General features: G+C 46.2%; 2 protein-coding genes across 3 annotated transcripts in view; both read right to left on the reverse strand.

Annotated features, from left to right (window-relative positions):
* LOC119176259 (uncharacterized) overlaps nucleotides 1-13,020 on the reverse strand; it is a 79,715-nt gene that overhangs the window by 62,964 nt on the left and 3,731 nt on the right. The gene's annotated exons all lie outside the window — the stretch shown is intronic.
* Nucleotides 2,141-8,045, reverse strand: LOC142775690 (uncharacterized). Of its 2 annotated transcripts, none has more exons than XM_075877398.1 (3): nucleotides 4,876-8,045; nucleotides 3,685-3,768; nucleotides 2,141-2,908 (listed from the first exon to the last, which is right to left on the reverse strand). In XM_075877398.1, the coding sequence occupies exons 1-3, from the start codon at nucleotides 6,214-6,216 to the stop codon at nucleotides 2,873-2,875; spliced, it is 1,461 nt and encodes a 486-aa protein (XP_075733513.1). In that variant the 5' UTR covers nucleotides 6,217-8,045; the 3' UTR covers nucleotides 2,141-2,872. The 2 variants fall into 2 exon arrangements, with proteins under 2 accessions (XP_075733513.1, XP_075733514.1); XM_075877399.1 differs by having other exon boundaries at nucleotides 2,863-2,908; nucleotides 3,685-3,776; nucleotides 4,876-8,044.

Below are 13,020 nucleotides of genomic sequence, written 5' to 3' on the forward strand. Positions count from 1 at the left end.
CCTACTTGACATCGTTCCAACAACTGGGGCGGGGAGAACGTGGTGCGGCGCGTTGACATAGAGACACGGACGGACAGCGTTACACATGTGAGTCAAAGAGCTGCCTCGCATCTAAAAGCGTCAGGCCTGCGCAGAACAGGCAGCACTGTCACAGTGAAAGCTGAAAAAGCGGCCTTTCAGAGCCTTTTCTGAACACTCATTTGGTAATTGCTACAAGCACACTTGCGGGGTACCCACTGTGCCATGAATAATCATAATTTCTAAGTCGCAGGCCGGCATTCACTATGCCATCCTTATTGCGATAGCAAATACATGGACACTCTAGGGTGGATTTTGCCGCCGGCGTCACCGCCACTCACCGTATATGTATACTTATATATATATATATATATATATATATATATATATATATATATATATATATATATATATATATATATATATATATATATACGTGAAAACGCAAAAAAGAAAATAAAGCAGTAAGAGACTCCACCATGCGCAATTGAACATCAGACCTCTGAATTGTGAGTGCGAGGCGTTAGCCACGGAGACACGAATGAGCACCTCCTTCAACGTTGAAACAGCAAGCTATTTATATCTACCACTTACCGCTGATCATGGGCATCTCTGGGGGAAGTATCATGTTTTTAGCATTACCAGCAAGATGGCGCAATGAGCGCACGCATCACCACATCTTCCCGACGCGACGGCGCACGCTCTCATTTCCCACGCGTACTTTGTCACGCGGAGAGGGCGCTTGGCGGACGCTCACACGTGAGCTTGCTTATCTCGCGGTGGGGATAATCGTACGCCTTAGCTCGCCTTAGGCTTTCACCGGAACGATTCTGTTATAGTTACGAGTGCATAGAGGTCATTGTAATCGTTGCACTGTCTCCGTTTGCGAAAAGGGCGTGCTTCTAAGACACAGCGAAATCATAACTGAGACGCTTATTCACGTTCATCTCTACCTGTGATTACGTTTCGTGCGTCATTTGTGCGCAAGAAATGCGGGGCGTGTTTCGATCTGTTTTTTATTCTGCGCGTGACCTTCCATTTTCTCGCTATTGCGTTCTTTTCTTTGCCTTCGTGGCAAAGCTGTGACACTTTTTTGACGCGGAGTTATGTTTCTTTAATACAGTCAATCACTTCGAGGCAGCGTCATCAACAGCAGGATACTAGAACTAAAAGATAAAACTATGGGCTTTTATGCGTCAAAATTACGAAGTGATGTGTGATATGGCAGTGCGTCTATATAGCCGTAGTTCACCGTAGTACGCTATGAGATTTAGTTTCCTAGCGCCCCACTACGACGCCATTAGGTTACTTCTATACTTACCAACTGCCAAAATAAGATCGCGAGAGTACAGTGTGACTGAAATGAAGGAATTAAATGTGGCTGAGTCGCCATCGCTTTCTCATCTTACACCGCCATCTCATGAAGCTGGTTAGCCATGGTAACATGCGGAAAGTGCACGCTTTTACACCATCGCAATAGTTTATATAAAAGTGGTCCCTCAAGTTCGGGTGCTGTGCACCTAAAATGGCATCCATTGCTTCTTTCGGCACTCCGTTTACTACCGCGCTAATTTATAGAAAAGCACAATTCTCAGGTTCAGTCGAATCTGCTTCGGAACGAGCGAAAGAAGGAACTTCTTTTGACGTGCATTAAAGAGGTGCCGCTACCCATCTCAACTGCGCGTTCTTAGCAAAAGACAAGCACTCGCCTGCGTTGGAATGCCACATCTCCGCACTAGGTTCCCATGCACGACGCTCTTACGCTAATTAACAACGCACCCTTATCAAGAACTACGTGTACGCGCATAGAAAGGAACTCTAAGCGAGAAGCCGGACGCTGAATCGGCTTTCTCCCTGTCCTCAGCACTGCGAAACGACGATTCTTTTTTTTTTTTCGGTTATGCAAACCACACATCCTTGATGACATTCAGTGCGATTTTATTTGGGTCGCATTGTCACCCTTGATGTGACGCCTTTGAGTCTGCCCAGATTAGGGTCGCTTGTTTGTCGTGAACTCAGCTCACAGTGCGACCGATGAATGCTGCAGCTCTATTTAGCTTTCAGTCCTTCGGTGGTAGTGAGTGTATCGACTGGTACAGGAGGCCAAACATGCTGCGCTGGGCACTGGTGGAAAACAACCCAGCTTTATTGCACACGTGTACATATATAGGATTTAGAAGGGGCGTGTCTTCAAGCCGCAAACAGATTAGTGCTTCGAGTAAAGCTCAAACAGATACGATGAGCTTTCGTGGCACACGTGGAGCGCTCGGCTCCCAAGATACGATACATCTTCCTCTGTTTGGAAGAAAAACAAGGACAAGGAAAAGAACACAAATGAAAGTTGCCAGGCACACTAGTTCACGGCACTTGCACGAAGTTCTGGTTGTAGGCCAGACGTTGAGGTGCTCGACGTTGTCTGAGCGACCTTCTTGGGGCTGGTGTGGACGAGACACTTGTTGGGGCAATGGGCTGTGCGGGCGTAGACGGAGGTGTGCATTCTGCACGTCGATGTGCTATCGCATTGCTTTGACTAGACTGTACCTCAATGTCGTCGTCGTCGTATTCCTGGTAATTGCGTTGAAAGGGTTCCCGCGTGAGTAGCAGGTGCTGCCGGTTGCGCCTGAGCACAGTGCCGTTTTCTGTTACGACTGTGTACGACCTGGGGTGGCCAGCAGACTTGAGTACTTTAGCTTTCGTCGCCCATGTGCCTTTCTTGATCCGGACCGTATCTCCCGGGCTCAGGTGCGCCAATGGTCTCTTAGAGTGGTCTGTCTGAGGGCGCCGGAGCACCTCGAGCCTGGTGTTGCCTTGAACGTCAGGAATAGTTGTGCGGAGCCGTCGTCCCATCAGCAGCTCAGCGGGTGATGCGCCGCACTCGAGTGGGGTGGTCCTGAAAGCAAGCAATCCCAACCAGATATCTTGTTTTGCTTCACTTGTTTTTTTGAGGATGCGCTTAGTTATTTGCACGCCTTTTTCCGCCAACCCATTAGAGCGGGGGTATCCTGGACTAGACGTTACATGCTTGAAATCATACAGTTGTGAGAACAATGCAAATTCACGACATGAAAATTGAGGGCCATTGTCAGAGCAGACTTCCAACGGAATGCCATGCCTAGCAAAAATCGCGCTTGTTACGTCAATGATTGTTTTGGCCGTGGTATCTTTGAGGAGTTCAACTTCGGGGAAGTTTGTCAGGGCGTCGTAAACACACAGGTACGATCTCCCGCCGAATTCAAAAATGTCAATGCCGACGCGGTACCACGGTTGGTCTGGCACGGGGCGCATCAGTAAAGGCTCTCGAGGCTGGCTATATGCGTATTTTTTGCAGATAGAACAGGCCTGCACGAATGATTCTATGTCAGAGTTTATTCCCGGCCAAAAAACTAGTTGTCTTGCCCTGGCCTTGCTCTTGTTGATTCCCAAGTGTCCTTGGTGAATTCTTTCCAGTGTTTCGCCTTTCATGCTGGCCGGAATAACCACTTTGCAGTCTTTGAGCAGGACTCCTCTTACGTTTGATAACTCTCCTTCGAATCGTTTCCACGGCCCCTCCAAGCACTTTCCAGCCTCTAGATCCCTCAGCACGTTACTTAGCTGTTCGTCTCGCGCCGTTTCAGTGGCTAGCCGCCTCCATGTGCCCTCACTAACGAGTGAAGAGACTGTACTCACGGCATGTACTTCTACATCGTTGCTGTCGAGGTCGCAGGCCGTTGTCTTAGTTGTGGCACGTGACAACATGTCGGCCAGGAGGAGCTGCTTCCCTGGAACAAATTTCAATTGAACGTCATAACGCAGCAATCTCAGAAAGAATCTTTGCAACCTAGGAGGCATGTCACCAATCGCCTTCTGGGAGATTGCGATCAAAGGGCGGTGGTCAGTTTCAGCAATAAACTGGCGACCATAGACGAAGTGATTAAACCTTTCACAACCGAACACCACTGCCATAGCCTCTTTTTCAATTTGAGAATAACGTTGTTGTGTTTCAGTAAGCGCTCGCGACGCGTACGCCACGGGCTTCCATGTGTCGTTGTGACACTGCAACAAAGCGGCACCTATTCCGTCTCGGGATGCATCACATGACACTTTTGTGGGTTTAGCCTGATCGAATATCGACAACACGGGCTGTGTGCTGAGGTAGTCACAAAGTGCCGTCCACTCTTTTACGTGGTTATCGGTCCATTCAAAGACTGTATCTTGTCTGATCAAGCTTCTCAAAAGAGTAGTTCTTTGAGATAGTGAAGGAAGAAACTTGCTGAAATAATTGACGACACCCAACATCCTTTGCACCGCGAGCTTGTCTTCTGGGGTCGGCATGTGCAGCATGCAATTAATCAGCGTCGGGCTTGGCCTGATGCCAGCTTTATCGATTACGTCCCCAAGAAACTCGATTTCCTGGACGCCGATACTGCACTTCTCAGGATTGAAAGTCAATCCGGCACGTTCTGCAGCAAGCAACACAGATTTGAGACGTTCATTGTGCTCTTCTACTGACGAACCCCATACCAGAATATCGTCCACGTATATTTTTACGCCGGGAAGGCCTTCGAAAATTTCATTCAGCGTCTTTTGGAACACTTCTGAGGCGGATGATATGCCGAAGGGTAATCGTAAAAAGCGGTAACGACCAAATGGGGTAGAGAACGTGCAAATCCGTGATGTAGAGTCATCTAAGGGGATTTGGTGAAATCCAGAGTTAGTGTCCAAGCGGGAGAACACAGTTGCACCAGCTAGCTCGGCTTCTAAATCCTCTCGTCGCGGCATCATGTAGTGCTCCCTTTTTATGCACTCATTGATTTTCCTAGGGTCTATACAGAGGCGAATTTTCCCGTTCTTTTTCCGAACGATCACAAGGGGACTCACCCAGTCAGTAGGTTCGGTGACTCTCGTGATGATTCCGGCGTGCTCCATCCTATCGAGCTCGTCCCGTAGTGGTTCATTCAGGGCCAACGGTACACGTCGCACTGGTTGAATGACTGGCACCGTGTTGTCTTGAAGCACCATGTGATACACTTTCTTCACGCAGCCAGTTCCTGTGAAAAGATGACGAAAATCTTTCACAAGTTCTTCGCGGCCGTCCTTTGATACGCTGTGAACGCGTGAGAGCAATCCGAGGCGTTCGCTTGCTTGTAGGCCCAGTATAGCTTGGCGACCTTTGCGTACGACAAAAAAATCTAGAGGAATAGCTTGGTCACCGAGCGTCGCTTCCGTACGGATGACTCCAAGATGCTTGATTGTGTCTCCACCGTATGAATGTAGCACCACGCTACTCTGCTTCATTTCAGGGCTTGGGTGCATCCTATTGTATATTCTAACGGGCAGCAAGTTGGCCTGAGACCCGGTATCTACTTTAAGTTCAACCGAAACGTTGTTTACGGTCATTCGAACCGTCCAATCACGTTGGCTTGTTACTCCTCTTGTCGATACCTCTAAAATGCTGAAGTCATCTTCGTGATCTTGAATTTCGCCAACCAGCGCCGAGGACCTGCAGCAAATTGCAAAATGGTTCCTCTTTTGGCATTTTCTGCAAGTTCTTCCGAACGCGGGACAGTTTCCAGGCTGATGTGTGCGACCGCACTTGGAGCACGTGTACATGCTCACTTGCGCATTTTTGGTGTTCGGGCCTGCTTTGCGAACGGCGTCTACTTGCTTTTGACCTCGTTCCCAGGTTTCTTGGCGAAGCGCTGATGCTTCGGCTGCCTTGCAGACGTGCTCAGCCTTCTGCAGTGTTAGTTCGCAATCCCTGAGCAGCTTTTCTCTGACTCTGTCGTCGTTGGTTCCGTACACAATCTGGTCTCGGACCATGGAATCCAGAAGCGTGCCGAAATTGCATGCTCGGGCCTGTTTCTTCAAGTCCCGCAAAAAGTGCTCGAATGGCTCACCTTGGCTTTGCACTCTTTTCCGAAATACGTAGCGTTCGTGTACTTCGTTAGTCTGCAACGTGAAATATTCGTCGAATTTCTTGATGACTGTCGCGTAGTCAGCCTTGTCTTCTCCTTCCGTGAAGCTCAGCGTATTAAATATCTCGATGGCGTCTTCACCTGCTACGCTGAGAAGGAGTGCTGTCTTTGAGGACACCGATCGCTGCTTGTCACTGGGTTCCGATGCCGCAAGGAAAAGCTCGAATCTCTGCTTAAATGTCTGCCAATTCTTGCTTGCTTCTCCCGTCGTGTTTAGCGGACCAGGCAGCCTCAACGAATCCATTGCGTATTCCTCGCAGCGCTGGCCGTCGAAGATCAAGGCCCTGCTTTGATACACATCCCACTTCTGACACCATGTATCGACTGGTACAGGAGGCCAAACATGCTGCGCTGGGCACTGGTGGAAAACAACCCAGCTTTATTGCACACGTGTACATATATAGGATTTAGAAGGGGCGTGTCTTCAAGCCGCAAACAGATTAGTGCTTCGAGTAAAGCTCAAACAGATACGATGAGCTTTCGTGGCACACGTGGAGCGCTCGGCTCCCAAGATACGATACAGTGAGGGTGAAACGCTTCTTCGTCCCAGCGATCGGGCACAAGCTCCGCGAAAGTTCATCAACCAACCGAATACATTCAATTAGCGGGGGCTATCTTTGCGCCACTCCGCCACATTACTACACACCGTGACCGGCGGGGACTCTCGTTCGACGAGCACGATAAGTGGCCTCAAAGACAGGAAAACAAGCCGAGCAAGCGGCCAGGGCTAACGAGTTAACTCGAGTGCGACCAATCTATTCGCGTCACGGTTTAGACCCTCGAAAAGCCGGCAGATATGTTTCTCCCCGCCTCGGCAAGGCGGTTTATCTTCGAGCGGAAAGACGAGATGTTCGCGATGATGCTGCCGCGCCAGAGCAACGCGCGATCTCAAGGGCGAGCCGGAAGCGACGGCGCCAAACTTGACTGCTTTTGCTAAGCCGGTGCGTGGGCTGCGCTGGAACACGGGGTGACGTGTAACGTTGGTGGCCCACTTTTTATGCAATCACTACCGCTGTTGCACGGATGTCGCGTACAATTGCCGGAGGGCGGAAATAAAGACGGCCGTGAGATTCTCTTTCAGACGGCTGATGTAAGTTACGGTGTGCGTGTGTGGGATTCGGCTTGAGATTGAGAGTCACGTTTTCAACGTCGAGATCGCTAAGTTATTGGACGTTGAGAACGGCAACTTGGTGTCACGGTAGGCGAATGTTGGCTTTGATTACGAATGGACCACTTCATTCTCAAGATGAAGAATGCATGAAACCTGACTGCGGGGGCAAAATGAACGTCTACCACACGAACAGAGGAGGTCTATTTCCGGAATTGGTTGAAACATTCTGATAAAGAAAAACGTTTCAAACAGAAAGAGAAACATTCAAAGGTCTACAATAGACATGTATAGTTTAAATGACACGGGTTATTAAAAAAACTCGACATTCTTCCGGTTTCGCTAAGTTTCTAATTAGCATTTGTGAGCATAAGGCGTCATGACGTGCATCTTTAGCTAACTAAATGTCAACGCCGCCATTGTGACAACCATGGTCGCATCTTTTAACAGAAGACGAAAACGCCATGCAAGAACGTATGAATGGCTGAGTTTTCGTTGCCTCGGCTTTGAACAATGTGCCAATGAGAAACATGTAACAAAAGTCCTGTTTGGCATAAGCCGTGATGCCAATCTAGTAGTGAACCAGCGAGTTTATGGAAAACACCACAATAACGAAAACGTTAACACAGTATGTGTTCTTTGTATAAATAACAGCAACGAAAAACTCGTGGCCCATTTCTGGTTATGTACAGACAGAACTTGCACTCGGTATCATGCATATGAAGAGTTACTGCACCACCCCTGCCCCGAGGTTTTCCTGCAAATGCTATAAGTTTACTGAAAAAAACATCCCGCTACTCATACTCCACTTCAACAGGATTTTCTTTTATTTTCAAACCAAAACGTCTCACCATTGCTTTCTTCATCATCTCCATCTTCTTGTTTCATTGCAGGTCAAAGGCCTCTACAAATGATGTCCAATTGGCCCTATCTTTTTCAACCTGTTTCAATTTTATTCCTACAAACGTCTTCAGTTCATCATCACCCCCCCCCCCCTTTACTTAGCTTCGCCTACTAGTTGTCTCCAAGTGTTATTTTCGACGCAGTATATGATTCCACCACGACCACTTTTTTTCTTTCTTTTTTTATTTTGCTTAGTGTCTACAAAAGTGTGGGCTACACCTGTCAAATCTCTGGCGGCTCATTCCTTCAGTTTTTCAAGCTAATCAAATGTTTTATTTTTTTGGTCCATCGCATATTATGAAGGCCCTGCATTTTTTATGAGGCTTAAAACATCTTCGATGTTTTCAGCCTCATATTTTAGTAGAAAATCAAGCAGGTATTTTACACTTGTTGGAGCGGAAAACTCCGTATTGGAAGCGATACGGAGTCTGACTGCTGCGTTTACATTAGAAAAGCCTCTTCGGGCAGTCCGTCAGATTTTAGAGCTGCTGCAAATAAAAAAATAAGGCGGCTCCGCATTATAGGAGCTAAGACTGAGGCAACAGCAGGGCTTGTGGTGGACCTCACCTCCTAATCTTTCTATACCTTCATCCATCTCTGTCCATTTCTTTCTATTTCACGATCTTTCTGTCATTCTTTCTCTATCTTCTATTTATTTCTGACTATCTCTATTTCTGGCTTGCTATTTCAATTTTTCGTATGTATTTGTGTCTGTTCGAATCTCTTTCATTTTCTTTTTGACTTTCTTTCTATAGTATGATTTATTCTCCCCTCCTCCTTTCTTACCTCCTCAACCTCACACTTTCCTTCATCCTCGATTCCCGTGTACCACTCCCTTGCTATACTGCACTAAAGCAGGTTATGCTCTGCTTTGCTAGTCGCTCTCCTTCTGAACTTCGTATAAACAGTTCTACAAAAGAACAAAGAAACAAGGGACATGAACAAGTCTCTTCTTTCTATATCCCGTTGTAGCGCTGCTTATCCGAAGTTCAGTATGTAGCAAAAAGCCCGCATTATCACTCTATATTACCTTCGCAAGGTGTGTATGCGGGTAAGAATGTCGCCTGGTGCACACTCAAACCTCCTTTATAGGCTACGTAACAGTCCCCTGAATCGGCTCCCTCATTTGGGGAGAAATAAAGTTTTCATCATCATCATCATCATCATCATCGTCATCATCATCAACAACATCATCACCGTGCAAAAAAATTACGTCTTTCATTCGTTTCGTTGTACCTATTCGAGATCTCCAGGTTGCCGCCGTCCCTACGCAGCCACTTTTTGGGCTAACTTTTGCCTTTTTCTTTTTTAGTGGCCCTGTGATGAGTAGTGGGATTTCCCCAAATTCTGTAGCAAATACCTGTTAGTTATGATGATAGTTTTTGGATGATAGTTTTGAGTGTATTACAACCGGCTATGACATCTTCGCTATTAGAAGCTCGATATTTCTGTTGAAACCATAAAATGTGTTTACCCGAAGACGTGTAAATGTGTGATTACTAATGAAAAGTGTATTAAAATGTTTGGAAGTACTGAACACCAATCGCTGGAGTCTGCATAGGAATCTGCGCAGCGTCCTTGTCTCAACGATTCGCGGATGGCATGCATACTTTCTTGGGTACCGCCTTGTTACAGGGAAAACTCTCAGTTTCGTGTCACTAGCGTTGTATTTCTTTCGTCAATACAGTGCAATGTCATATGCAGCTTATTAAATCATGATACGGCTAACGGAACAGAAACTATATACAAGACGAAACTGCGTATGGGTAGCTTGGAATAAGTAACCTACAACAGACAAACTTGGCAGGCAGCTCACGTGTAATCGCAACCTGAGAAGTATAGATTTCGAGACAAGGAGACCAAAATGCCCAAAGCGCACATTGTTAATAACTATGTTACAGATAAGTTGGAGGGTCCCCCATCTCAGAGTGTTCACCGTAGCGACTGATAGAAGGTGACGGGTTCGATTGTAAAAAAGTTTGGCGTCTGCGTTGTGCTGGTCCCGTCTTCCCCACAGTTGCCCACATGGTTACTTGAGCTGATTATAACTAACGCCTTCAACTCGTACATTCCGAAATCCGTTAGACGCTTCTCATATCATCCAATACGAGAGATTTCATGAAAACGAGTGTGTGCAGCCATGTGGAACAGCTCTCCTGATTTAGAAGGCAATATTGTTCCTCTTTATAGTCGTTTCTCAATCCTCTCTCATGTACACTGCGACTCGAGTTGCCCCAAGACCGCTCTCTTTTATGTGCGAAAATAAAAGGAATGGCTGTGGGTGTCATTCAAAGCACACTGAACATATCCCGGGAAAAGCACTTCCTCGGCGATAGCGACGGAACTATGAGGGCCATGTCAGAACATCGTAAGACGAAGCCTTTTGTAGAATACATATTCGAATACTCTCGTTTCCTATTCATGCAGCCCTTGGCGTTTCCGGAGCGCACCGGCGCCTCTGCCGAGTGGCTCGGCGATCAAGTTTATTTCAATGGGTCAGGAGAGCGGGCCCACGCGCTTTTCCAATATAACGTATAGATCGTTTCGCGAAAACGTGTAACTCTATGCCACCCGAAAAGGCCGACCCACGCTCGTCTTCACAATAATCTAGGCAAATAAAAGAGATAATACGAATTTTAATCACCGCATTCGAAAAGCAAAAATACATTCCGCTTTTTCGCTACCCTATTCATGCAATTGAATTATCAATGCCGGAAAGCAGCCAAGACGAGCACAGTATATTCCGTGTCAATAACAGTATTGCGTGGGAGAAAGAATTAGACGTTTATTTTTTCATAATGATAGTTTCAGCGAGCATACTGTCTTTTCCCCATCCAAGGCATCACTTCGCGCATTGCATCATCGTAGAGGGAGCTATACGTATACAGGCATTTTGCCGGCTGCAGGTTTCTTGTATTGAATTGCGAAACGCAGGATCGCGTGCGGCGAGCACTTGAAAACCTTATCAAACGACAGTACCATCGCGTTTTTAATCGCGTAAAGAATTGCTATATCATCACTGGTATTTATAATTGCTCTCAAAGAAAAATGAACGCGAACAATAGAGGCTTGTGTGAAGCGTGTTGACACTAAAAAGAGTGCGTATTTTAGAGGAATCGAAATTTTGGATGTTATGCGTAGGCTTTCTTTCTTTCTTTTTTTTTTGTTGCTCATCACTCCCATTTTCGTTTTGCTCTACACAGATGCTGGAATGCCCATATCGCAAAGGCGTTGCTAACCAGTTTTAATGTCGTGACCAGTATAAAGTTCTTGTTTCTTTTTTAATCAAGGGCGAAGATTCCTGTCGCAAAAAAATGTTCGGCAGCCACAGATTGCGGATTTTATTGCGTGCGAATGGCCGAATATTCTTCTAGAAACGTGCCTGTTGTAAATAATGAGTGGTTTATATTTGTTGCGTTAGGTGAGCCTATGTAGAGCTTATTGTTTTGTAGATTGGCAGAAGATTTTTTTCTGTTTTGTAGAGAGCTGAAGCATTTAGTGGTACTTCCGTATCCTAACTACAGCAGACAGTATGCTGAAGAGCTGCAACACTTTCCGTTCGGTAGAGCCTCCCTTTCAACAACAGTTATTAAAGGCGCAAATTTTCTTTTTGAAGATTCTGGTTCGTTGTGTTACAAAATGTTGGTGAGGTAGAAAACGTCTGCAATAAAATATTCTTCCTTATTCCTTTTTCACAGCTCTTCAGCTTTTCTGGCCGTACGTTTGTCGCCGCTTACATTGTAATCAAGATTTTTCTGCCGTGAGCCATCGATAATATTGGAAGCTAAGACATTGCGAAAAAGAAAACCATTGCATTATATTCATTATGTTGGGGAGACCTGCTCTACTGATAACCAGAAGCTTAGACGTCGCGTTTCATTGCTTCTAGTAGTTCGAGCTTATAAGTTATAGCCATGGGCGGAACAAAGACTTTCAACCGGGGGTACAGACTATCAATAGGCACTTTATAGGCACCACTTTTGTTGTGGCCTGGCTCGTTCAGCCGAGAACGCGAAATAACACAGCTACCGTCTCAAACCAGCGTTGCATACATCATAGACGGCGGTTACGCATGCCAGAGCACACGCTTCCAGCCACCGTGACAACTAGTAGTATATTATGTAATAGTCGTAATTCAATTACTCAACGCGTAAGCTTTTTAGGCGACTCAACTAGGAAGTCTTTCAGTGCGTCTGCCCGTAACGCGTAACGTGACGCGCTTTATAAAGAAGTTAATGAAAATTTCGGAACAGTAAACGTCTAAGAGCTTCCCGGTTCACGTGGCAGGCTACCCGACGCACTGGGCTCGGCAGCAGCTTTGCAGCTGCTGTGTCAGTTCTCACGAGATCATAGAGGGCGGTGGCGAGCTTTGAGCTGGGCGACGCCTGCACCCCGACGTCGCTACAAGCGCCTCAGTGAGTCGACGGCGCCTATGCCACTGTTTACAAACATGTCAGCCACATTATGTTAGCCTAGTTTGAGAGGGAACTACAGGGCCTTATCTTGCGCTTATTGGCCAAACGTTCTCAGTCATCGTAGTTTTATTTTTTATTGAGCGTCATAAATGGCGCTTCGGACGCGTTTTGCAAGGCATATTGCCATCAGCCAGTTATGCTACGAACGTTGGAGAAGCCATCGAAGCGTATACCGGATAATACATATGAAACTACTTAGAATATCTCCGCATAAAGCAATAAATTCATTACATCCTCTCACACAACTTACACACAGTTCCGCATACTTGAAGATTTGGAAAGCTCAAACCTAATTAGTTCCGTTATTTATAGATACTATGTTCTAGTACTGCCAGAAACAGTTTCGCTATTTCCAAAGTAGAAATCAATCACAGGAAAGGCTGTTTGCAAAAAAAAAGGAGAAAAGATATAGCAGCAGAACAAAAAAATACCTTCAATAAATAAAAAAAGTGAGATCACACGAAATAACAAATGGTCGTTTCAACGCGCAGTGAAAATGGACAGTGAAGGGAAAATGTGATCTGGTTTTTTTTTGGGAGGCATTATAAGCTTCTGATTGTCG

This window comes from Rhipicephalus microplus, chromosome X (assembly GCF_043290135.1).
Source record: "Rhipicephalus microplus isolate Deutch F79 chromosome X, USDA_Rmic, whole genome shotgun sequence".
Classification (NCBI taxonomy): domain Eukaryota; kingdom Metazoa; phylum Arthropoda; class Arachnida; order Ixodida; family Ixodidae; genus Rhipicephalus; species Rhipicephalus microplus.